Source organism: Microcaecilia unicolor, chromosome 4 (genome assembly GCF_901765095.1).
Source record: "Microcaecilia unicolor chromosome 4, aMicUni1.1, whole genome shotgun sequence".
NCBI classification, from domain to species: domain Eukaryota; kingdom Metazoa; phylum Chordata; class Amphibia; order Gymnophiona; family Siphonopidae; genus Microcaecilia; species Microcaecilia unicolor.
This window is the reverse complement of record NC_044034.1, coordinates 83,275,605-83,299,388: the sequence shown is the minus strand read 5'-3', so window position 1 is coordinate 83,299,388 and position 23,784 is coordinate 83,275,605. Positions and strand designations below refer to the sequence as shown.

The 23,784-nt window shown below is 45.5% G+C and overlaps 1 protein-coding gene across 2 annotated transcripts in view; it reads left to right on the top strand.

Moving 5' to 3' along the window:
• The window catches only part of SPART (spartin), a 78,486-nt gene that overhangs the window by 50,846 nt on the left and 3,856 nt on the right, over positions 1–23,784 (top strand). The window contains exons 6-8 of one of the 2 annotated variants that reach the window (XM_030200385.1): positions 7,997–8,155; positions 11,507–11,597; positions 16,800–16,855. In XM_030200385.1, coding sequence (XP_030056245.1) covers positions 7,997–8,155; positions 11,507–11,597; positions 16,800–16,842 — 293 coding nt within the window. In that variant the 3' untranslated portion in view covers positions 16,843–16,855. The remainder of the gene's footprint in view (positions 1–7,996; positions 8,156–11,506; positions 11,598–16,799; positions 16,856–23,784) is intronic. The other variant, XM_030200384.1, reaches the window with a different exon arrangement.

Genomic DNA, 23,784 nt, shown 5'->3' with positions numbered 1-23,784 from the left:
TAGTTGGTCGGACTATGTTATATATATTTTAGCCCTTATTGTGCTATAGAATTGTATAGTATTATATTTTGTAACTTCCTGGTCTATTGTTGTTGCAAGTTTCTTTTAATGTTATCCGCAGTGAACTAAGGCATGGTATTTTGCGGAATATATAAAACTTGTGTAATAGTGACAGTGTGCTTTGGACCTCTTCTTGGGGAAAAGTGACGTTGGTGATCAGTGCAGAGAAAGAAGGATAAGTAAAAGGGAAGATTTGGGGGATGGAAGGGGAAATTTTTCAGGAAAGGGAGGAAGAATTTCAAGTAAGAAGGGTAGAGATTTGGGAGGATGGGAGGAAGGAGAGAGGAAGGTGTTGTGGTAGGAGAGGAGAAAAAGGGGATCAGACTAAGAGGACAGAACTCGCACCCATCATTCCAACACTGATCCCTTCTCTCACTCATTCTAAATGGGAGGGAATGTTAGCAGTCTGCTGATGGCCTCTCAATGCATTGTTTGGGGCAGGGGAATTGGAATGGATTGGCAATGGCCCTACAGTGCACTGATCTTTATAGGGATGGATGTTGGTGCTTGCATGCTCTGTCTGTTCAGGAGTGGTTATAACAGCTCCAGGGTGTGCTGCTTTCTCTGCCCAAGGCAGCTTCATGTGCTGCTGCTGGATATTTTGAGGCAGCATTGAGAAATTATAGGTGGTTCTCTTGACATTGTGCCGTACTTTGTAATCTGTGATATGCATCAATAGGATTATTCAAAAGCAGATACCAGGCAAGGTGCGGTAGATGTGATTCTCCCTTAAGCTCAGCCAAGGTTGCCTTTTGTTTAGCACAGTGACTTAGTCCCCGACTGAGAGCCAGAAAGTGGAAAATAGCATGGAGTGCTGTGACAAGCTTGATGTTTCATTTTAAACAGATTTCTTCCATATCATCAAGCTGATCAATCCATAGACTGGTGGGTTGTGTCCATCTACCAGCAGGTGGAGATAGAGAGCAAACTTTTGCCTCCCTATATGTGGTCATGTGCTGCCGGAAACTCCTCAGTATGTTCTCTATCTCAGCAGGTGGTGGTCACACACAGCAGCAGCTCTGGCTAGGCCTCCAAGCCTAATCCTTAGGTTTTGTTGAGGGCTCTTTTGAGCAAGTGCAAACCTGGTGGTGCCAGGTCCCTCCTTTTCTCCCCCCTCCCGCTGGCTCCGTTTAAAAAAAAAAAAAATTTTTAAACGTCTTTAAAGGCGTTTATTTTGACGTTTATTTAAACGTTCATTGCAGCTACTCACTGGGACACCAGTTCGTTACAGCTCGGAGCGGCAAGCAGGTACATAAGTACATAAGTACATAAGTAGTGCCATACTGGGAAAGACCAAAGGTCCATCTAGCCCAGCATCCTGTCACCGACAGTGGCCAATCCAGGTCAAGGGCACCTGGCACGCTCCCCAAACGTAAAAACATTCCAGACAAGTTATACCTAAAAATGAGGAATTTTTCCAGTCCATTTAATAGCGGTCTATGGACTTGTCCTTTAGGAATCTATCTAACCCCTTTTTAAACTCCGTCAAGCTAACCGCCCGTACCACGTTCTCCGGCAATGAATTCCAGAGTCTAATTACACGTTGGGTGAAGAAAAATTTTCTCCGATTCGTTTTAAATTTACCACACTGTAGCTTCAACTCATGCCCTCTAGTCCTAGTATTTTTGGATAGCGTGAACAGTCGCTTCACATCCACCCGATCCATTCCACTCATTATTTTATACACTTCTATCATATCTCCCCTCAGCCGTCTCTTCTCCAAGCTGAAAAGCCCTAGCCTTCTCAGCCTCTCTTCATAGGAAAGTCGTCCCATCCCCACTATCATTTTCGTCGCCCTTCGCTGTACCTTTTCCAATTCTACTATATCTTTTTTGAGATACGGAGACCAGTACTGAACACAATACTCCAGGTGCGGTCGCACCATGGAGCGATACAACGGCATTATAACATCCGCACACCTGGACTCCATACCCTTCTTAATAACACCCAACATTCTATTCGCTTTCCTAGCTGCAGCAGCACACTGAGCAGAAGGTTTCAGCGTATCATCGACGACGACACCCAGATCCCTTTCTTGATCCGTAACTCCTAACGCGGAACCTTGCAAGACGTAGCTATAATTCGGGTTCCTCTTACCCACATGCATCACTTTGCACTTGTCAACATTGAACTTCATCTGCCTTTACCTTTTTACCTTTTTATAGCGGGCAGGGGGTTCCCCGATTCTTCTCCTCGTGGCAATGGCGTCGGAGGGCGAGGGCGCAAAGGGTCGCTCCCCGGATCGCTGGAGCGCTTCTAGAGGGGATGCGGGGGTCTTCAAGCCTGATTCGCCCTTGTTTGGGGACAGTTTCGTGACCGATGAATGTCCCGGTCCTTCCTCCGGCGTGGCGGTTTTTCCCGCCATAAACGCCCATCCCCCGCTCCTCGCCTCCGCCATCTTGGCCGGCCACGCGGCTCGGACGGCTTCTTCGGGGGCCGCCCTTGAGGTTGGAGACATTAATGCCATGAACGCCCTTAATTTGGGCGACGGCACAAAACCGGCTAATGTTAAGAGCCGTTCTTCCCGCGCGGCTCCTTCGCGGAGTTTCGCGCCGGACGCCATTTTGGATGCGCAGCATGTCTCTCCCCCGCTATTTCGAGCGCCGGTTGAGAGTGCGTCTAGGGCTGTTGCCCAGGCTGCGGAAGTGCACAGTCTGGGGGGTTTCTCCCCCGAGTTTGTTTTGCTGCTGCATCAGGCCTTCCTCATGCACAACGCTGCCCCTGCTCCCTCGTCTGGTAAAGAGGTTGAGGTTCCCAGAGGCAAACGCCCTCGGGTTGATTCCCAGGCCTTGGAGGAATTTGTCTCCTCCGATGTAGATGAGGGCAGCGTGTCTGAGGTCTCCCAACGGTCCTTTGCGGATTCCTTGGAGGAGACGGATCCCCGCTCGGTTGGAGCGGATGACCCCTCTGCAGCGCGGCTTTTTAGCCCAGAGGATTTGCCCAACCTGTTGTTACAGGCCATGGACACTTTGAAGATTTCCTCTCCGGAGGACGTCTCTCCCTCAGCCCCTGTTGGCTCTGCCATTATGCTGGGGACGAAGCGCCCGCCTAGAACCTTCCACGTGCATGATGCCATGCACACCTTAATTTCGGCTCAATGGGATGCCCCAGAAGCGAGCCTTAAAGTGGCTAGGGCTATGTCCCGCCTCTATCCTTTGGCTGTGAGTGAGCGTGAGGCCTATCTGTGGCCTACCGTGGATTCTTTAATCACTGCGGTGACTAAGAAAACGGCGTTGCCGGTGGAAGGTGGCACGGCCCTAAAGGACGCCCAAGACAGAAGATTGGAGGCGGCCTTAAGGTCGTCCTTTGAGGCGGCTGCTTTAAGTTTGCAGGCCTCAGTTTGCGGCTCCTATGTGGCCAGGGCGTGCCTGACTATGGTGCAGCGGGCTTCCCCCTCGGATCATTCCTTGAGGGCTGATTGGCCGGCCCTGGAATCGGGCTTAGCCTATTTGGCAGACTTGCTGTATGATGTCTTGAGAGCCTCAGCTAAAGGCATGGCTCAGACAGTCTCTGCGCGGCGGTGGCTTTGGCTGAAACATTGGTCTGCTGACCACGCCTCTAAATCCCGCCTGGCTAGATTGCCTTTTAAAGGCAAGCTGCTCTTTGGGGTCGAGCTGGACAAAATCGTGACCGATCTCGGCACGTCTAAGGGCAAGAAGTTACCAGAGGTCAGGGCTCGGGCTAGTGCTCGTCCCGGTACCTCCAGAGGACGGTTTCAGGAAGCCCGTCGGTACCGCCCGGGCAGGTCGGGTTCTTCTGCCCCCTCTTCCTTTAAGAGGAATTTCTCCCCCAAGCAGCATTCCTTTCGCAGAGACCGCCGTCCCGGAGGTGCTCCCTCCGGTCCTCCCCCAGGGTCTCGTACCCAATGACGGGGTCTTGGTCCACGGCCCAGTGCAGATTGGAGGACGGCTGTCCTCGTTTCTGGGCGAGTGGACCACAATAACTTCAGACGCTTGGGTGCTGGAAGTCATCAGAGACGGCTACAAGCTAGAGTTCTGCCGACCCTTAAGAGACGGGTTTGTACTCTCTCCCTGCAAGTCTCCGGTCAAAGCTGTGGCAGTGCAGCAGACTTTGGACAATCTGATCCGCCTGGGTGCGGTCGTTCCGGTGCCAGAAAGTCAGCTTGGCAAGGGGCGTTACTCCATTTACTTTGTGGTACCAAAGAAAGGAGGTTCTGTCCGGCCTATCCTCGACCTCAAAGGGGTCAATCGGGCCTTGAAAGTGCGGCACTTTCGCATGGAGACTCTCCGCTCTGTTATAGCGGCAGTGAAGGCAGGGGAGTACCTGGCATCCTTGGACATCAAGGAAGCATACTTGCATATTCCCATCTGGCCTCCTCATCAACGCTTTCTGCGTTTTGCAGTCCTGGGCCGACACTTCCAGTTCAGAGCCCTCCCTTTCGGGTTGGCTACTGCTCCGCGGACCTTTTCCAAAGTAATGGTGGTCATAGCGGCCTTCCTGCGAAAGGAAGGAGTACAAGTCCATCCTTATCTGGACGACTGGTTGATCCGAGCCCCCTCTTATGCAGAGTGCGGCAAAGCTGTGGACCGGGTAGTTGCTCTTTTGAGCTCCCTGGGATGGATCATCAACTGGGAGAAGAGCCAGCTGCGCCCGACTCAGTCCCTGGAGTATCTGGGAGTTCGATTCGACACCCAAGTGGGCAGAGTGTTCCTGCCAGACAATCGGATTGTCAAACTTCAGGCTCAGGTGGACCAGTTCCTAGTAGCCTCTCCTCTTCGGGCTTGGGACTATGTGCAGCTGTTGGGCTCTATGACGGCCACGATGGAAGTAGTGCCCTGGGCCAGGGCTCATATGAGACCACTTCAACACTCTCTGCTGCAGCGCTGGACTCCGATGTCGGAGGATTATGCTGTGCGCCTTCCCTTGGACCCAGCAGTGCGCAAGGCGCTGAGCTGGTGGATGCAGACAGACAAGTTGTCTGCGGGAATGCCTCTGGTGACCCCAGAGTGGATTGTCGTCACGACGGACGCCTCTTTGTCGGGCTGGGGAGCCCACTGTTTGGGAAGGACAGCGCAGGGGCTCTGGTCTCCTGCAGAGGCAAAGTGGTCTGTCAACCTCCTGGAACTCAGAGCCATTCGGTTGGCGCTTTTGGAGTTCATCCCGGTACTGGTGTTGAAGCCTGTACGGGTCCTGTCGGACAATGCCACGGCTGTGGCCTATGTCAACCGCCAGGGAGGTACCAAGAGCGCCCCTCTAGCCAAGGAGGCTATGAGTCTATGCCAGTGGGCAGAAGCGAACCTGGAACAGCTGTCAGCGGCCCACATTGCCGGAGTCATGAATGTCAAGGCGGACTTTCTCAGTCGCCATACCTTGGAGCCCGGAGAGTGGCAGCTATCTGCTCAGGCGTTCTTGGACATCACGCAGCGCTGGGGCCAGCCGAGCCTAGATCTGATGGCGTCATCGGCCAATTGCCAAGTGCCGCGCTTTTTCAGCAGAGGACGGGACCCTCGATCCCTGGGAGTAGATGCTCTTCTCCAACAGTGGCCGACACAAGAGCTTCTCTATGTGTTCCCGCCCTGGCCCATGTTGGGCAGGGTGCTAGACCGGGTGGCAAAGCATCCCGGCAGGGTAATCCTGGTGGGTCCGGATTGGCCCAGACGTCCCTGGTATGCGGACTTGATCAGGCTCTCAGTCGACGATCCTCTGCGGCTGCCAGTGGAGCAGGGCCTGTTACATCAGGGTCCCGTGGTGATGGAGGATCCCTCCCCCTTTGGTCTTACGGCCTGGCTATTGAGCGGCAGCGTCTGAGGAAGAAGGGCTTCTCAGACAAGGTCATCGCCACTATGCTGAGAGCGAGGAAGCGCTCTACTTCTACTGCTTACGCCAGGGTTTGGCGTATCTTTGCAGCGTGGTGTGAAGCAGGCTCACTTTCTCCTTTCACTGCTCCAATTTCTTCAGTGTTGGCGTTCCTGCAAGAAGGTCTGGACAAAGGCCTGTCGCTCAGTTCCCTTAAAGTCCAGGTAGCGGCTCTGGCTTGCTTCAGGGGCCGCCTGAAGGGTGCTTCCCTGGCTTCGCAGCCAGATGTGGTGCGCTTTCTCAAGGGAGTTAATCACCTGCGCCCTCCTCTGCACTCAGTGGTGCCTGCGTGGAATCTCAACCTGGTGCTAAGAGCATTGCAGAAGCCGCCGTTTGAACCCTTGTCAAGGGCATCTCGGAAAGACCTGACGTTGAAAGCAGTCTTTTTGGTGGCTATCACTTCAGCCAGAAGAGTTTCCGAGCTCCAGGCGCTCTCATGTCGAGAGCCTTTTCTGCAGTTCACTGAGGCAGGAGTGACTATTCGCACAGTGCCTTCCTTTCTGCCCAAGATTGTTTCTCGCTTCCATGTGAATCAGCAGCTCTGTCTCCCTTCCTTTCGTAGGGAGGACTACCCAGAGGAGTACTCTGCTCTTAAATATCTGGATGTGAGACGAGTCATCATCAGATACTTGGAAGTGACCAATGATTTCCGGAAATCGGATCATCTGTTTGTCCTGTATGCAGGTCCTCGTAAGGGTCTGCAGGCTGCTAAGCCTACAGTGGCAAGATGGGTCAAGGAAGCCATTGCAGCGGCTTATGTGGCCGCGGGGAAGGTGCCGCCTATCCAGCTGAAGGCTCACTCCACAAGAGCTCAGGCGGCCTCGATGGCAGAGGCCGGTTCCGTCTCCTTGGAAGAGATATGCAAGGCGGCAACTTGGGCTTCAGCCCATACATTCTCCAAGCATTACCGCTTGACTGTGGCTGCTCGGGCGGAGGCCCGGTTTGGAGCTTCAGTGTTGCGGTCAGGGATTTCTATGTCCCGCCCTGGGTGAGTACTGCTTCGGTACATCCCACCAGTCTATGGATTGATCAGCTTGATGATATGGAAGGTAAAATTATGTATAATCATACCTGATAATTTTCTTTCCATTAATCATAGCTGATCAATCCATAGCCCCTCCCAGATATCTGTACTGTTTTTATTCTGGTTGCATTTCAGGTTCAAGTTCAGTCTTCAGTTACTTCAGAAAGACTTCGTGTTCAAGTTTTTTCACTTGGATTCTTCAAGAGTTAAGACGAGTTTGTGTTACAGTGAGCTGCTGCATTCCTCTCCCCTCCGTTTTACGGGGCTGGATTGAGACTTAAAATTCTGCCGGCACTCCCTCCCGCTTCGTGCGGCTGTAGGGCAGTTTTGTACCCCTCCCGCTTCGGCGGTGTTCGGGTCAGTCAGCTCCTCCCGCGGTTGCGGTTGCAGGATAAGCCAGATCCCCTCGCATCGGCGGGTGTGGTGTCCCTCCCCCGCTCCGCGGGGATGAGCTGGACGGATTCCCCTCCCCCACTTGTGTGGGGATGAGCTGGGTTAATTCCCCTCCCCCGTTTCGGCGGTGGTGAGCTGGGCAGAGTGTCCCTTCGTGGGTGTAATTCTCTAAGTGCTGAGTCCTGCGGATGGAGCTTTGATATCGACATACTGAGGAGTTTCCGGCAGCACATGACCACATATAGGGAGGCAAAAGTTTGCTCTCTATCTCCACCTGCTGGTAGATGGACACAACCCACCAGTCTATGGATTGATCAGCTATGATTAATGGAAAGAAAATTATCAGGTATGATTATACATAATTTTACCTTACACTACCTGTGTCTGAACTACAGTGATCTGCTGTATTCCTATAGAGTGGAAAAGAAATGGAAAAACAGAAACTGTAATGAGTATTTTATTACAAAACAAAAACCCTGAATATAGTTCATAGCACATTGTGAAACTGATATGGGAGGGAGGTTTGGGTAGATGGGTGGGAATTTTTGTTAATTGGTGTTGAGAAAGTTATGCTGATATCTTGAAAACTTTAATAAAAATTTGTTGAAACAAAAATAATTGTGGAACTGATTTTAAATATATGAAACATTATTGCTTGGTGGTAATATCTTGTGGGTATTTTTTTTTTTTAATTGGAAATAGTCGATGGCGTCTGTTCAGTAGCAAGCTATGTAGGTAAAGAGTTGGCTCCACATGTCAAGAAGCATGGGAATAAATTAATTCCAGAGGCTATCAAGAAAGACAAGGATGGAAAGTCCACTCTGGATGGTGCCTTGGTTGTAGCAGCAAGTGGAGTTCAAGGTAACAAAAGGAGAATGCATTTTATACATCTGTAACTAGTGTAATTGTCGAGAACAGTGGTCCTGGTGGGGGGACCACTGGGCAGTCATGTTTTTTTTTTTTTTTTTATTTATTTATTTATTTATAATTTTATAATTTTAACAAGGTAATCCTTGCTAGAAACACAGACAAATAGTATATATATACAACATTCTCATCCAATATTGCCAGTAGTAAGTAAATATGAAAAACTTACAAAGGAAAACAAGTCTTGCAATGGACAGGAAGTTTGTACATTTAAAGATAAAGAAAATAATTAACCTTCCTTAGACCTCAATTAGAGGGGGGAGTGATAGAATTAGAGAAGTTACAAAAATAGAAATCAACATTGTTAACAGGTAAAGGCTGCTTACTCCAGGATATAAATCATTTCAACTGTTTCGCCTCTAGGAATGATTCCAGTTGTTCAGGTGAAAAGAAAGTATATTTAGTCTGACCTAATTTAACCACACATTTTGCTGGATATGCCAAGAAAAAAGAACCTCCAGTATCAATTGTTCTTTGTTTCAATTTAAGAAAAGCTTTTCTTTTTTGTTGTGTCTGTTTGGTCACGTCTGGAAAAATCCAGACCTTAGAACCACAAAATTGAGCCTTGGTATTGCGAAAATACAATCTTAATATATTATTGTAGTCTTGTTCAAAGACAAGAGAAATCAATAGTGTGGCTCTATCAAGTGTTGTTTCAAAAGATTGTTCCAAAATGGCTGAAATATCTTGAAAGTCTGAGGTAATATTTTCTGTTCCTCTTATCTCCCCTTTTGGTTTAGGAATGAAGTAAATTTTATTCAGTGGAGGAATAGCTTCCATGGGGATTTTGAGGATCTCATTTAAATATCTTCTAAATATTTCTATCGGCGATAGCCCTAAGACTTTAGGAAAATTCAACAGACGGAGGTTAAGCCGTCTGTTATAGTTCTCTAATTGTTCAATTTTCCGTCTTATATCCATATTATCTTTGATAAACATTGTCTTAAATTCCTTAAATGATTCAACTTCTTTGCCAAGATCAGAAACTTGCTTTGTTAGAGTATCTTTAACAGAATCAACATTAACTTTTAGCTCTTCCAGCTTGGCATTTAAATTTAAAACGTCACCTGAAGTTTTTTGTAATGTGGAGTTCATCAGGTTCAGCATCTCTCCAATCGATTCCAATGTCACCTCCGGTTTTTTTTCTGAGGATAGAAAAACTCCCTCAGACATCAGCGTCGATTTTGCCATGCCTGGGTCCTCGCTGGATAGCCCCGCCGATACACTTCCGGAATCGGCAGGGTTTCCCTCCAGGGACGCCGTCGACGCTGGACACGGAGGAGTCCGAAGAGTTGAAGGTGGTGAAAGGGAGGTTTCCTCTCCCAGCGGGGAACGCGCTTCTCCGAGTGCTCCCGCAGCGGGATCCTCCTCACGAAGCCTAGAGAAACCGGTAAAGTAGCGCTCTAGAGATGCTTGGACTGGGGAAGACATCGAGGTAGGCTGAGGATCTAACTTTAGCTTCCCTTTTCTTTTTGAATGAGGCATTGTATTAAAAAAGAATACGTTCTCTCTCCAAACACTCCGAGCTCACTACCATACGACCGGTTGAGCAGCCATCTTGACACGCCCCCTGGGCAGTCATGTTTTAAGGATGTTCGTAATAAATGTGCTTGAGACAGATTTGCATGCCCATCACCTCCATTATATGCAAATCTGTCTCATGCATATTTATTAAACCATTGACCTTATTTAAAATAATACAAACTTTATTGAATTACAAAATCATTCCCCCTTTATAGCATAAAACCAAACCTCAGCCCCAGTTACGCAGCGCCTCGAGTGAAAATACATCGGTCAGATAAATTATCAGAGTCCATAACACTTCATATGCCTCCTTAATTGAACAATCCATACTTATCTCATAAGACGTAGAAAATCTTTTTCTTAAAAAAGTATTTCTTTTCAAATAAAGCTGTATATCACCTGCATTAAAGACTTGGCTTTTTTCACAAGCCTTTGAATCTTTCTAAATATGTTCCCCTTTGAGAATTTGACACTGTGGTAGTATGTTATAGCTTGTAGCTCTCCGTTGTTTGTGTGTGTCTGTGTTTTGATTTCTTCCTTTTCTATACATAGTGAGTTGGTTTCTACTAAGACCTATTATCTTTCCTAGCTTTGGCGGTATAGCAAATTTTAATAAACCATTCTGATGAACTAGTCCTTTCACTAACGAGTTATGCTGGTGAACGGAGTGGAAGGCATGTTTTAGAGTTTTCCATTTCTTGTCGATACATCAAGAGTATTAAGAATTACAGATGACTTTTGATGCTCCTTTCATTTGAATTCAACAATTGGCATGACGCAGGGGATTCACAAAACGCGTTAGTGAAAGGACTATTTCATCAGAATGATATACAGTTTTATGTGAAAAGAAATAATTTTTTAATAACAAGATTTTCATCATCTTGTTATGAGATAAGTATGGATTGTTGAATTAAGGAGGCATGTGAAGTGTTGCGGACTCTGATGATTTATCTGATTGATGTATTTCCACTTGAGACTCTGGGTAACTGGAGCTGAGGTTTGGTTTTATGTTATAAAAGGGGAATGATTTTGTAATTCAACAAAGTTTGTATTATTTTAAATAAGTTTAGTGGTTTAGTTAGTAGTATGCTTATTGTAATTAATGACCATTGGTGATATTGGAACTTGGTGATAAGTAATTAGATGCATATTTATTAGGGATATCCTGAATACTTGACTGGCTGGTGATCCCTCAGGACAGAATTGAAAACCACCGCTCTAGAAGACATACTTGAGAAATTACCATTTTCTGCTGTGTATTGATTAGGGGTATAATATATTACAGTTATGTTTATGCTTATGTTTATTACATTCTTTTTAACTGATAAATGTCTTTTTATTCCTGAGCTGTGCCATTTAACTGTTAACAGTAGGTACTGTGCCCAGAGCCCTTGGAAAGAGTGTGAAGGGCAGGGGAGAGGTAGGCCAAAGGCTGATTCCAGTATTTTTGGCTATAGCCCTGGCAGGGGGCTCTGGGGCAAGAGAAGGGGCACTGATGAGGACATTGTCATGGCTTTACGCCAGTTCTGCCAGGCCATACAAATTCAATGGCCTCCTTCTGCTCTGCCTTGCTTCTGCCACTTTACACCCAGGTTTGGATTCAAACTTCATCTTTGGTCCTTGATTATCCTGTCTCCTACTTTTGTACTTGTTTAACAGTTGAAGCAGCTAACCACTATAATTTCATTTGGTTAAATGGTTACTTTATTAAAATGTTCTAATCCCTAATAGTGATTCCATGCTACTTGATTCTGTTTACAGGATTTGTAGCAGTCTGGCAAGGATTGGAACATGCAGCAATAAACATTGCCAAAAGTGTTGCATCCGAAACTGTGCAAACAGTCAAGCACAAGTAAGCTTCATTTTGTAATTATCAATGTTGTGTTCCCTTTTGTACACAATTGGAAGGCATAGTCCAAGTCAAGAAGGAATTATACTGGTACATTTTGAATTGTTAGATGCACAGTGATTTGCCTATCTGGCACCCTTGGGAGGGGGGGAAACGGCCCACTTCAGAACAAATAAATTTACCTGGGAAAAAGGGAATCATCCCAAGGGTGGGGGAAGGGAAACTGTATGTGTTTTCCCCAGTCACACTTTCTCCACAGAAAATGCAGGCACCAGATTTGCAGGTACTTTGGATCCTGTAGCTAATGTTCAAAGGGAAACCATATATTGCCGAACATTACCATTCAGGGCAAGTCTCCATGCATTACATCATTATTTTTTGTGGGCTTAATTCTAAACTGTTTTCAACCTGAACAGGTCAGAACCCAGGCTGTTGACCCTCTAGCTTAGCATTAGGGGTGGATCCAGTTGTCTCACCTGGCTTGTCTCGTTCAGTGAAGGGAGAGCATCAAGATTTGCGCAGGTATTAGGCATCTGTGGTTTTTCAGTCCCGGTTCCTGAATTGTGGTCAGTGAGTGGCTCCAGTGCTACTATGCAGGTCCATTTGGGCCCTGGGTTATCTACTCACTTGTGGTGTAGGGCCCACAGGTGGTCCAGAGCTGGGACAGCATCCCAAGGGGCTTGAGTTCTTGGAAGCATGTCCCTCTGTCTCTATGGCTTTGAATAACACTTATCTTGGTGCTACACCAAGACTTGGATTCAGTTTTGTACTTGTTTAGTTTTTGCCGTTTGCTGAAGGCTCTAGCCTTCAGTGGTGATGCCATTTAAGACAGTGGTTCCCAAACTGTGGGTTGCGACCCCAGTTGGGGTTGCAAGCCATCGGCACAGCCAACCAAAAGCTTCTCTCTTCCTCTACCAACTTCCACTGCGCTCTGTGTCTTCTAATTCGTCGGCAGTGAAAGCAGCTTTTTTTCATGGGGAAGGGCCCCCGAGGATAGCTGCTCCTGTTTGAGGAGGGGCCATAAGGCAGAGGCACAAATTTCAGGGACACTTACTGTTTCAGTTTCTACCAAAGATATGCTTGTATTTTCAGCCAAAAGTGAAACAAGACCGAATTGGATTTTGGATCTGTTTCAGCACTGAAACCGAAATTCAGTCAGTCTTAACTTTTCCCCTATTAAGTTTCTTCACAGCAAATTCTTTGCTGGGAGCTGTGACTCATGCAGAATATTTCTGAGTTTGGTGGTAGTTTAACCTTCTGGTTCTTTAAGCTAGTCTTCTGGGTTTTGGATTGCTCAACCTAGAGTTCAGTGTACTCTTCTATATAGTGTTGAAGTCAATCCTTGTCCTTGTTTCAGTAAAGTTATGCCCAGTCCTTGTTGCCTTGCATTAGATTGTGACCATGTTCTTCTGTCTTTGGGCAGATACAGTTGGCTAAGGGAGAGAGTAGCAACTTGAATTTCTCCAGTGATATTTGGACCAGTCAGAACACTACACATGCCTGCCTCTCTGATGGTACACTAGTAGCTGAGGCATACCAGCAATAGGGTACAAGTGGGTTGTGCTGCACACCCAAGTAACAGACCAGAGGCATATTTTAACTAATATCTTAACAGCAATAAGAGCTATGATGGAGAGCTGGGGGCTAGGATGAGAAGAGGCAGCTGTGCTTTGTGGTGTTGACAGACTGTCGGGCTTCTCACGGAAGCACAGGGTTTGTGAGCCCTTGGACCACTGCCGTGGAGTGGCAGTGGCAGGCAAAACCACCCCCAAACCAGAGGCAAGGCAGAACAGGACTGGAACCCCGGACTGGAGTTGCAGCAGAGGCAAACAAGCTGGGACAGGCAGAGCAGGAACAGCTAGACTTCACCTGTGCTTGACCGCCATTACCCAGGAGTTGAGCCCCTGGGTGCAGGCGGCCGGCAAGACTTACAGGACAGGGCAGGAACTGGATACCAACAGGAAACGCACAACAGAGTCAGGACTAAAGGCTGCCAGGCAGCCACTAAGACAGAAACACAGACAGGTGAGAGTCATCACTGAAAGCTGCCAAGCAGCCACTAAAAAGGAACACAGACACAAGTCAAGGAAATGCAGACCAGAAACAAGACTAGGAACTAAGCAATAAAACCAAAGCTAACTACACACAAACTAGAACCAGGCAAGAAACTCAGACTAGGCAGAAGTACACAGAGCACACCCACATACCAGGACCTTAGACGATGCAAAGGCAAACACAGAAGTTTCCAGGTGGCTAATAAAGCCCATCAGCAGCTGAAGTTTAGCTGCAGGAATCACAAGGCAGCTACGGGTGCTGTTCAGGCACAAACAAGAAAAGCAAGTCTGGCAGCCTGGAAGATCTGGACCGGACTGGGCTGAAGTCTGGAATGTGTGACAGTTCATAGCAGCCACCGGTTCAGGCCACCAGAGGGTGAGGTGAGCACAGACAAGGAAACAGTCACCACCATGACGCAGACAGACTGTGGCAAAAACATGAATAGGGCAGTGAGCAATGTAGGCTATGATGGAATCTGATGCTTTGCACACTTGCTGCACCTGGAAAAAAGGACTCCCTTGGGCTGAGGACCAAATGAAATTGCAGCTTTATCCTGAAGCAACTGATCAAGAAATGTAGGAAAACAGTAGTTTATAGTTTATTGTAACTTGCTAAACCGCTCTAGCTGATAACAGTACAGAGCGGTGTACAGGCTAAAAACAAAGGAAATTTGAAAAGAACTCCATTTTTAAATGGAAGGTTCAGCAGTCACACTAGTATTGATAAAAGAGGGAGGGATCCTGTTGAGAAATCCGAAAAACAGCCATCATTCTGATCCCTCAGTAGGGTATTTTCACCACAGTATGAAAGGTGGGCATGAACTGCTTGAGCAGGAAGCAGCAGGGACAAATGCACCAGAGTGTTCGGTATATTGGCACAAGGTGTAATGCCACATGTCTAATATTAAAGAAGTTAGTGGAGCAACATGCATCCTTCCATCAAATATCAGTCAATACCAAAATCGGTATTGGATGTGTCAGGATTGGTCAAACATGCTTCAGGCAACAGAAGTCTTGAAACCCTACTACTGCTTATCATTTCTATAGCAATACTAGACGTACGCAGCACTGTACATTGGACATAGACAGTCCCTACTCGAAAGAGCTTACAGTCTAAGTAGGACAGACGAACAGGACAAATAAGGGATAAGGGAATTGCAAAGATGGGAATGATAAAAATGGGTGCTGAACAAGTGAGTAAGGGTTAGGAGTTGAAAGCGACATCAAAAAAGTGGGCTTTTAGCCTAGATTTGAAGACAGCCAGAGATGGAGCTTGATGTACTTGCTCAGGAAGTCTATTCCAGGCATATGGTGCAGCAAGATAAAAGGAACGGAGTCTGGAGTTAGCAGTGGAGGAGATGGGTACAAATAAGAGAGATTCACCCAGTGAATGGAGCCCTCTAAGCATGCCACGGAGAAATCCGAGTTCAAAAAAGGGCCACTGTTCCAATAGTGAATATCTTAGAGCAGAACTTTAGAGGTTTTTGGCAACAAAAGGAACTGGTGTTGGTGAACGCCTTGGGGCTAGAGCAGGATGCTTATATGCTAGCAATGTTATGTGACCCACAAGTGAAACTGGAGTATTGTTCCCCAGTCCAACAAGACTCATTTTACTGGAGTGATAAGGTGGTGGAGGATAAGGTAGAGGAGGAAAAAACACCCGAGGGGCAGGTAGGGTGCAGCAGTGAAAAGAGTAAGCATGCTGGCACGCAAGTACTGTCAAGATGAGCTACCACACCCCCGTGGGTACCACAGAATGGGTTTTTTTGACACTCATTCACTAAAATATTCATGCTTGCAGGATGTTCATTTCCCACAAGTGGGTAATGTCTTTGGAACTCTTGATGGGATTTTGTTTGAAAATGTTTCTAGAGCTTTCTGTCTTGCTCTAGTGCAGCATGAGCCACAGTGGAGTATCGGCGGCACAAATGCCCTTTTCAAAGTATTAGCTTAGGCAGAAGCCAGCTCTCTTAGGGGAGGCGGTAGGGTTTATTGAAGTGAAATTGTGCTGTCCTCAGCGCACATAAACTTTGCTTTCACAACCCACGTAAGGGACATACGCATTCTCAATATTTTAGCTAAGCTGTGTTTATAACTTGGAACTAGTGTGTAGTAACAGCGTAGACCCATGCTAACAGTTAAAGCATGCAAATTCCACGTTAAACAGCTAAAACAGAAATTTATGGGCTAGGACTGAACTTTACAGTTAACTGCATTGTGTGTTGCCTGCCGCGTTAACATGATAGCAACTTTTTTTCTGTGTTAACTGCACAGCAGTACTCCTAAAAATGATATTAATGTCCTCAACAGTTAACGCAGAGGTTTTTGAGTTATCATGTGGTACCTGCATAATTTTACCTCACTTGAATAAATTGGAGCCAAAGAATATTGTCAGACAATATAACAATAGCATAAAAGGATGTCATGGGCATATAGTACGCTAACAGCCATAGTTAGTTCTATCACATGTGTTCTAAGTTCTGTAGCAGACTTGGCTTTCTAACATCTTTAGCAACCATCATGAATGCTACCAACTATGATGCCTAGGCGTTTTGTATTCACATTCTCTGCAGGAGGAAAGTAGGATGACTCTGCCAAGAGCCTGTCTACCTTCTAGAAACATGAGGGACTCATTCTCCTCCTCCTTTCCCCCTCATAATCATAAGGATGATTTGTAGGTGAAAGAGAGAAAAACCTTACTCTAGAACTTTCAACAGACAGACTACACTAGCTACACCATGGCTTATAACAAATGTGGATAGAACAAGAGGCAGAGAATAGTGTGGAACTTAATTGTTGAAAAATCAAGAACTTGAGCATGTAGCAAGATTCTGTTACCTGCTAACATCAGAACCTGAAATAAAGGGCACATTGAACTCTACAGATAATCTAAAGATTGTATAGTATATGAACGCTCAAGATTTTCTGAGAAAATAGCATCTGTGTTTGAATAAAAAGGCATCTCAAGCTACAAATCTGATTTTATTCCAGTGAAAAGTGTTTGTCTTATTAGTACTCTTTGCAGACATATAAAGTCATTGCACTGTTTTTGCTATATACAAGTGAAATATGTGCCCACTTAAGTGACCCCCAGTGGCTTCGTTTTCACAGACTCTTCAGGGTTTACATGTAATACTTTTTGATTTTGTAGATACAGGAACCAAGAAGAAGATCATCCTTCAAAGGAAAACTAATAATCAATATGCAGTCAGTACTTTGAATTCATTTTTTTATATAGTTAGGCATCATTAATTTGGTAATTCACCTTTCTGTTCTCCATGGCCTCAATTCTGCAAAATTCCTGCGCTGCATAACTGGCAAAGTATCTAAAAAGATTCAGCGCATCACTGTCTTTCTCATGCTGCAGAAGATACGATATTTTATTGTGTCCCACAGAGATTTCATTTATCTATAATTTTGTGTTTCCCATAGAATTTTGCAGAATGAGGACCTGTGTACTGGAAATTTCACTTTACCAAAGAGGGGATTTTTCAATTTTCCCAATTTTTTTTTCTTATTTACTCATGTTTTGTATTTTTAGACAGAGTTAACAAATAGTAAGCATAAACTTCTTCATTATGGATGTTGTATAGTATGGTATTCTGCACTACTTATAATCACAGGAGTTTACATCTGAACGGGATAAAGACATTGTGAATTCAAAGTCAAGCTAACCAATTAGTGATTATTAGATGGAGCCTGTAAAAAATAAAGTGATAAGATCTCATTAATGGTTTGTAAAGAGCTATTGGAGGAGTGGCGTAGTGGTTAGAGCACTGGTCTTGACATCCAGAGGCGGCCAGTTCAAATCCCATTGCTGCATCTTGTGATCATGGGCAAGTCACTTAACCCTCCATTGTCTCAGGTACAAGCCTATTGTGAGCCCTCTAGGGACAGGGAAATACCCAGTATACATGAATGTAACTCACATTTCACTCCTACTGAAAAAGGAGTGAACAAAATCCTAAATATAAATATTAGCTGGAGAACTGGTCACTTATGTGGTCGTACTTCCAAAAGGATCTAGACAGAGTAGTCAGTCCAGAGAATGCACATGATAAACCACATGAAATGTGACTTAAGGACCTAAATATGGGAGAAGGGAGATATGATGGAAACATTAAAATACCATAGTGATATAAATGTATAACAAGCATTTATCAGTAGAAGAGACATTTCCAAAATATGAGCTCATGGTGTGAGGCTTTAGGGAAGAAACTCATGGAAAAAGGAAGATATTCCTTCACAAAAAAAGATGGAACAATGGCAGTCAGAATAGTAATAGAACCAAAGAGAGCGTAGAGTAGTAATAGAACCAAAGAGAGCGTAGAGTAGGCACAAAGAATCCTTAGTTGCAGAGATGTAAGACTAAAGCCTGAGAGTGGGTAAGCTCCCTAGTACTGAATCAGGAATGGGCCAACTAACTGGGCCTTTGGGTTCTTATCCGCCGTCATAGTCTGCTATCAATATTTATTTCAAAATAGAACGCAATAGGCATAATTGCTCCCTGGAGCATATTTAAAAACATACTTTTTTCATATTCAGTGTAACCTAAACAATTTTAAATCTGCACAGTAAGAACAAAAAATGGTGATTTTGTTTGCAATTAAAAATTCAACAGCTTCTTTTTAACAGCAAATCTTCCACTCTCCCTGTGCCCAGGAATTGTCAACTGGCATCCCTTTTCTTAGGTTTATTTTACTAGCTCCCATGTTCTCACCAGTGGGAATGAGGGTGTGTCATGTACCAGTGAGACAATGGCACTTGAAGTACAGTTAGTCTTTGTGTACCCAGATTTTCTAGAAATGTGAACGTGAACAAAAATGCTAACAGAAGCCTCACTCTCAGTAAGCTTTGTTTCAACTTACAAAGAGTGGGAAAGAAGCCCCAGAGAACCAAGTCTTAAATGTCAACAGGATATATTTTCTTATTTGTTAGCATTTAGAGTAGCTGTGGTATGTTTACTGCAAAAGTGTGCAGTAGTGGCAGTCAGCATGAAGCCTGATTTTGCATAAGTTGTCTAGGTAGGAATTGGGATGTCTAAGTCTGGACATTTACAACTAGCAAGGTATTTTACAAAAGGCATGCTGAATGTGGGGCCTTTTGTAAAACAGCTTGAAGAATGCAGGGAAAAAACACATGTAGATTGCAGCACAAGCATTGGGAAGGGAACAAGCTCAAACAGAGTAGCATCACTCATATTTTTGAATGTTGTAAGAACCAGTGCTGCTGCCACTTACACACAACCACCATATTATACAAACTTTGACTTCCAAAGGGAGCCAATTGAAGAATGAAGGTACAAAACTCTAAATTACACGTTTTGAGTTGGTTTTTAATGCCACAAAAGTTAGTAAAATTCCCCCCTCCCCCACCCAAAATCACTCATCTAAATAGTGTTCCCTGGAGCAGGTATAAAGGCCAACATTTTTCATATATATATATATATGCATGTATTCCTGTTGCAAAATAGAAAATACATCCATACATTTCAGGCTTGCCTAGAATACAGCCCTTTGGAAACTGCATGCTGTGAACATTTTTTCTAAAATCACTACATAGGCCATTTGCTCATGAAAACCCACTATTTGCATGTGGAAATTCTGTGTAGACGTGTAAAATAACCTCCCTAGTGTGTTCAGATGTCCTCTAATCGATGATGTTCTCCCAGTTCCTCCCTTTAAGAACAGAGGTTCTAAGTGTATTTTTGATGCAGCTACAGTTCAGATGGCACCAGCCATCGATTTGCACTCTTTGGTAATGTGAATACTACTTTACAAACAAAAATGATGATAATTCAAGATGGTGTGACTAATCAGTGAATCAGGTAATAGAAAGATTTTAAAAGATGATTTAGAAATAAATAGGGATAATTTCATATAGAATTTTTGTACATCAAAGCTTGTTTTGCATGTGGAAATGACATAAAATTGGCAGGTGTACATGTACACATGTACTTTTTATATATATGTGATTTCCCAGGGGTGTCGTTTGGGCTGTGCAAGGATGAAGTTATGATGTATGCATAAACTTTATAAAATGCATACACACACACACATTTATACCTTCCTTGGAGCAGGTGAAAATTTGTCTGCTATTGGGGATTATTGTAGAACCCTCAAGGCACATAGCTGCTTATGATAGCTTTATAAAATAGACATAAAATTGGTGCCTTTTTGAGATTTTTTTTATAGGCACCCTGTTATAAAATTACCCCCTAAAAGTATTTTAATCCCTCACCACTGACTGGCCAAAGCTACTATAGTGGTGTTAATTGGTTTTGCACAGATATATTTTACTTGCTGTACAAGGGTTTAATAGTAATAGTTGAACACCTTACTTCTGCTCTCACTCATCCTCATTTTTCCATCTCTTAGATAATGAAAATTCATTTTGATAATTCTCCAAGCACATAAAGCACACATATGGGTGATGACATTTCAGAGAGTCCAGCATGGATGTGCTCCCCAGCATTCTATTACTAAAAGCTTTTGGAAGCAGCATACCTTCCCACCCATGATTGTGGTGTGGGACCAAGACAATCGTCTATTGGGATCCTCAGTGGTGAGCCCTAGGACCATAGCTGGGTTCCCAACCACAATAGGTCATTTCCGAAGCTGAAGAAGAAGAGGCACGATAACAGCTTGGCATAGCAGGAAGCTAGGAGACAAGGCTGAAGCTTGGGAAGGCAGGAAACAGGAGACCAGCAGGACTTGGCAAGACAGGAACCAATTGCGAAGGCACTCGAAGTAGGACTGGGCTTTCGTAAAAGCGACCAGACCCAAGATGTCACTCGCCGCATCCCTCCATTGTCCTGCTGCTAGCCCTATAACAATCAGGCTGCGGTGAGCACGCAGGATACCGTCCCACAAGCCGCTCCAAGGTGTAAGTGCGGCGGGGCCCAGGTCACAGCAGTGCTGCAACTTTATTTTTTTTTTCTCACAGAGCTTTGAGGACACTGCTTCAGTTTCCTCCTCAGAAATCCCTGTGCTTCTGATGCCCTTCCTCATTATTTTTTGCAACTGTATTGCAGGGTTTTTTTTCATTGTAAGTGGCACAGGACCTTTTCTCTTTCTTTTAGTGCACATGTTTTTTTCAGCATTTATTAAGTTTCCTTATTTTTCCACAGTTCACTGGGCCCTTTTAGGCCTGAGTACTTCAGTCAAGAAGACATCTCTTCTCCCTTTTTTTTTTTCTTCCATCATTTTACGCCCATGTCACAAGAATCTCCCAGTGGTTTTGAAAAGTCTTCCAGATGTGGCAAGGTCATGTCACGCACAGACCTACACAACTGGTGCTTGCTATGTCTGGGACCAGATCATAGGTCTTCTCTATGAAATAATCTATTCACAGATGAAAAATAGGACCATTAAAAGTCGAGAACAGCAGCACATAAGTATTTTTGGCTCTCAAAAGTCCAGTCCATCGACTTCCAACATCAGAAGCATCCGATCTTCATTGCTCCCTGAGCTGCATCGGACACTGGGAATGCATCAGTGTTGAGGAGATCTCCCCCTGCCTTGGCATAGGTAGTGTCCATTGGGTCCAAGCATCCTCAGATCCCATGCTGAGGACACACGGGGATTTGACATCGCCCTCGTTGGCACCAGAGGACACCAGTATTGAGCACCGAGTGGAGGTGAAGAGATATTGACACCGGTCCTCTTCAAAGTAGCGTGCCAGGAGTTACAGGGCACTGGCGTTGCCAGTACCCAAGAAGCATCGATGCTGTGAGGGCCACCCCCACCTCCCTTGGAATCAGCACCGATAGTCTGGCCTCCACCAAGCCAGGACCAGGCCTCTAATTCAATCCAATCCTATCTTCTCAGGCTGTCCCCCACATTAGCACCAGCCCACCCTTTACTGATTCCTGCCCTCAATGAGCGGTTTTGGTCATAAGAAGAGCTGGAGCGCATCCTGGCTTGATACAATGTTGAGGCATTGAGGGCATCTGTATTGACTTAGATGCTGCTCCTGCCCATACTGGAGGCACAGACTCAGGCATCTCAAGAAGATTGTTATCCTGAGTCTGATTCTGACTGCTTGTGGGAGTCTGAACAAGAAGCCAGAAGGTTTCTCAGAGGAGGGGGTCCCTTAGTCACCCTTCAGGTCCTACTCCATCTCATGAAAGGAGAAAGCCTTTACCTAAGGAACACTCCTTCACTTGGCTGTGTAGGATTCTTACTACTTTTAGTTGTATCCTTTTGCTATCTATTGATCAACTCTGTTCTATTTTGATAATGAAGTTCTGTTTCCTGGCACATTATGCCTTTCTCTCTCTTTTTTTTTTTTTTTTTTTTGTTTTGAATTGCATAAGGCATTATATCAAATACCTAATACACTCATAATCCATAAAACTACCTTTTTGCGGGAGTTGGCTAAATCCATCCCATTTAAGTTGGAGGCTGAGCCCAGAGCCAGGAAGTTGGACAGCCCCCACTATGAAGCCCCTCCCAAGCAGGCTGTGACCCATGCACAGCATCCTTCAGGCTGTGTAGGTGAAACATTGGGAGACGGCCCTATCTGTGCAGCCCATTCATAAGAAGACCAACTGTGTATAGAGTTCAAAAGGCTTGGATTCAAGAAGCAGCAACTTCCTGACCATTCTGTGGTGATCAAATCTGCCCTCTAGAGAGCCAAAAGCTCCAAGTCTTATGCCTCGGTGCCCCCAAGGAGGAATGTTCGGTCTCTGAAGTCTTTTGAGAGAAAGGCTTTCCAGAATGCTATTCTTATGGCCTGCATACATTCTTACCAGCTTTACATGAGCATGCACTTGCGGAATTTAGTACACAGTGTAGTGAAATTTGCAGATACTCCACCTCCAGAGCCAGCTAGTAGCAAAGCAGAAGAAGTGCAGAGAACACATAGCCAGGGCAACGGTGCTTTTGATATGGTGCCAAAGGCCTCCGCTTTGGGTATTTGGTATGTGCAGACTTGGACCTCGAACAGGCAGCTCAGGAGAAGCTGGTGGACATACCATGCCAGGGAGACCATCTTTTTGGTGACAAGGTGAAGGGGGTCACTGACCTCATCAAGAAGAGAACAGATACTATCAAGTCACTCAACCCACTCCTGCATCCTCCATACCCTGAGGGTTCTCAGGTGGAAGTCAGAGGAGGTCCTAGTAATCAATGTGGGAAGTAATTCAGGTGATGGAGCTACTAGGGTTCATAGCGATTGGAGTTCATAAGAGCCCTGCTCGCCACGGTTCAAGGCCAGTCCTTTCTTCCTCTCATATGAGCAGATGTCTTGATAGCCATTACTCTTGGTATTCAGCAGAGCCAGCAGGTCACAGTGCAGCAGATGTTGAGATTACTAGGCCACACTGCCCCCACTGTGCATGTCATTCTCATGGCACATCTCCATTTGAGTGGCCCAGTGGACTCTAGCTTTCAAGTGGTCCCAGGCCACAGGGGGACCTAGCAGGTGTCATCTCTATCACTCCAGACCTCAGGGAGTCACTCTTGTGATAGACAATTTAACAAGGGGATTACCATTCCAAATTCCTCCTCCTCAGAAGATGTTGACAATGAATGCATCCAACCCGGGCTGAAGATGGGTTTCACACTCAGTAAGTGGTATGCTCAGGAGATGCAGTTCCACAACAATCTCCTTGAGTTAAGGGCCATTTGGAACACTGTAAATGCTTTCAGAGATTAGCTCATGCACCAAACTCTCCTCATCCAAACAATGAGGTTGCAATGTACTATGTCAAAAAGCAGAATGTGATGAGCCTCAAACCAGGACATGGTGCTCAGATCCACATACCTGGCAGGTAGGCGTTATGCAACTGCACAAGTGGTCTGTCAACATGGGCACAGCCCAACAGATCTCCAAAAGAGGGGAATCCCCTCAGTGAATTGCTGTCGGTCACCTAAACAACAGAGTACCTCAGTTCTGCTCCAGACTGAGATTGCATTTCAGAATATCTTTGGATGCCTTTCACCTCAAGTGCGGGAAGGGTCTCCTCTGTATTTATCCTCCACTACCTCTGGTGGGGAAGAAGTTGCTGAAACTCAAGCAGGACCGGGGAACCATGATCCTCATCACATCATATTGGCCTTGGAAGATATGGTTTCCTTCACTTCTAGAGTTATTCTGCAGCGATCTGTGGAAGCTTTCTGACCCTCATGAGG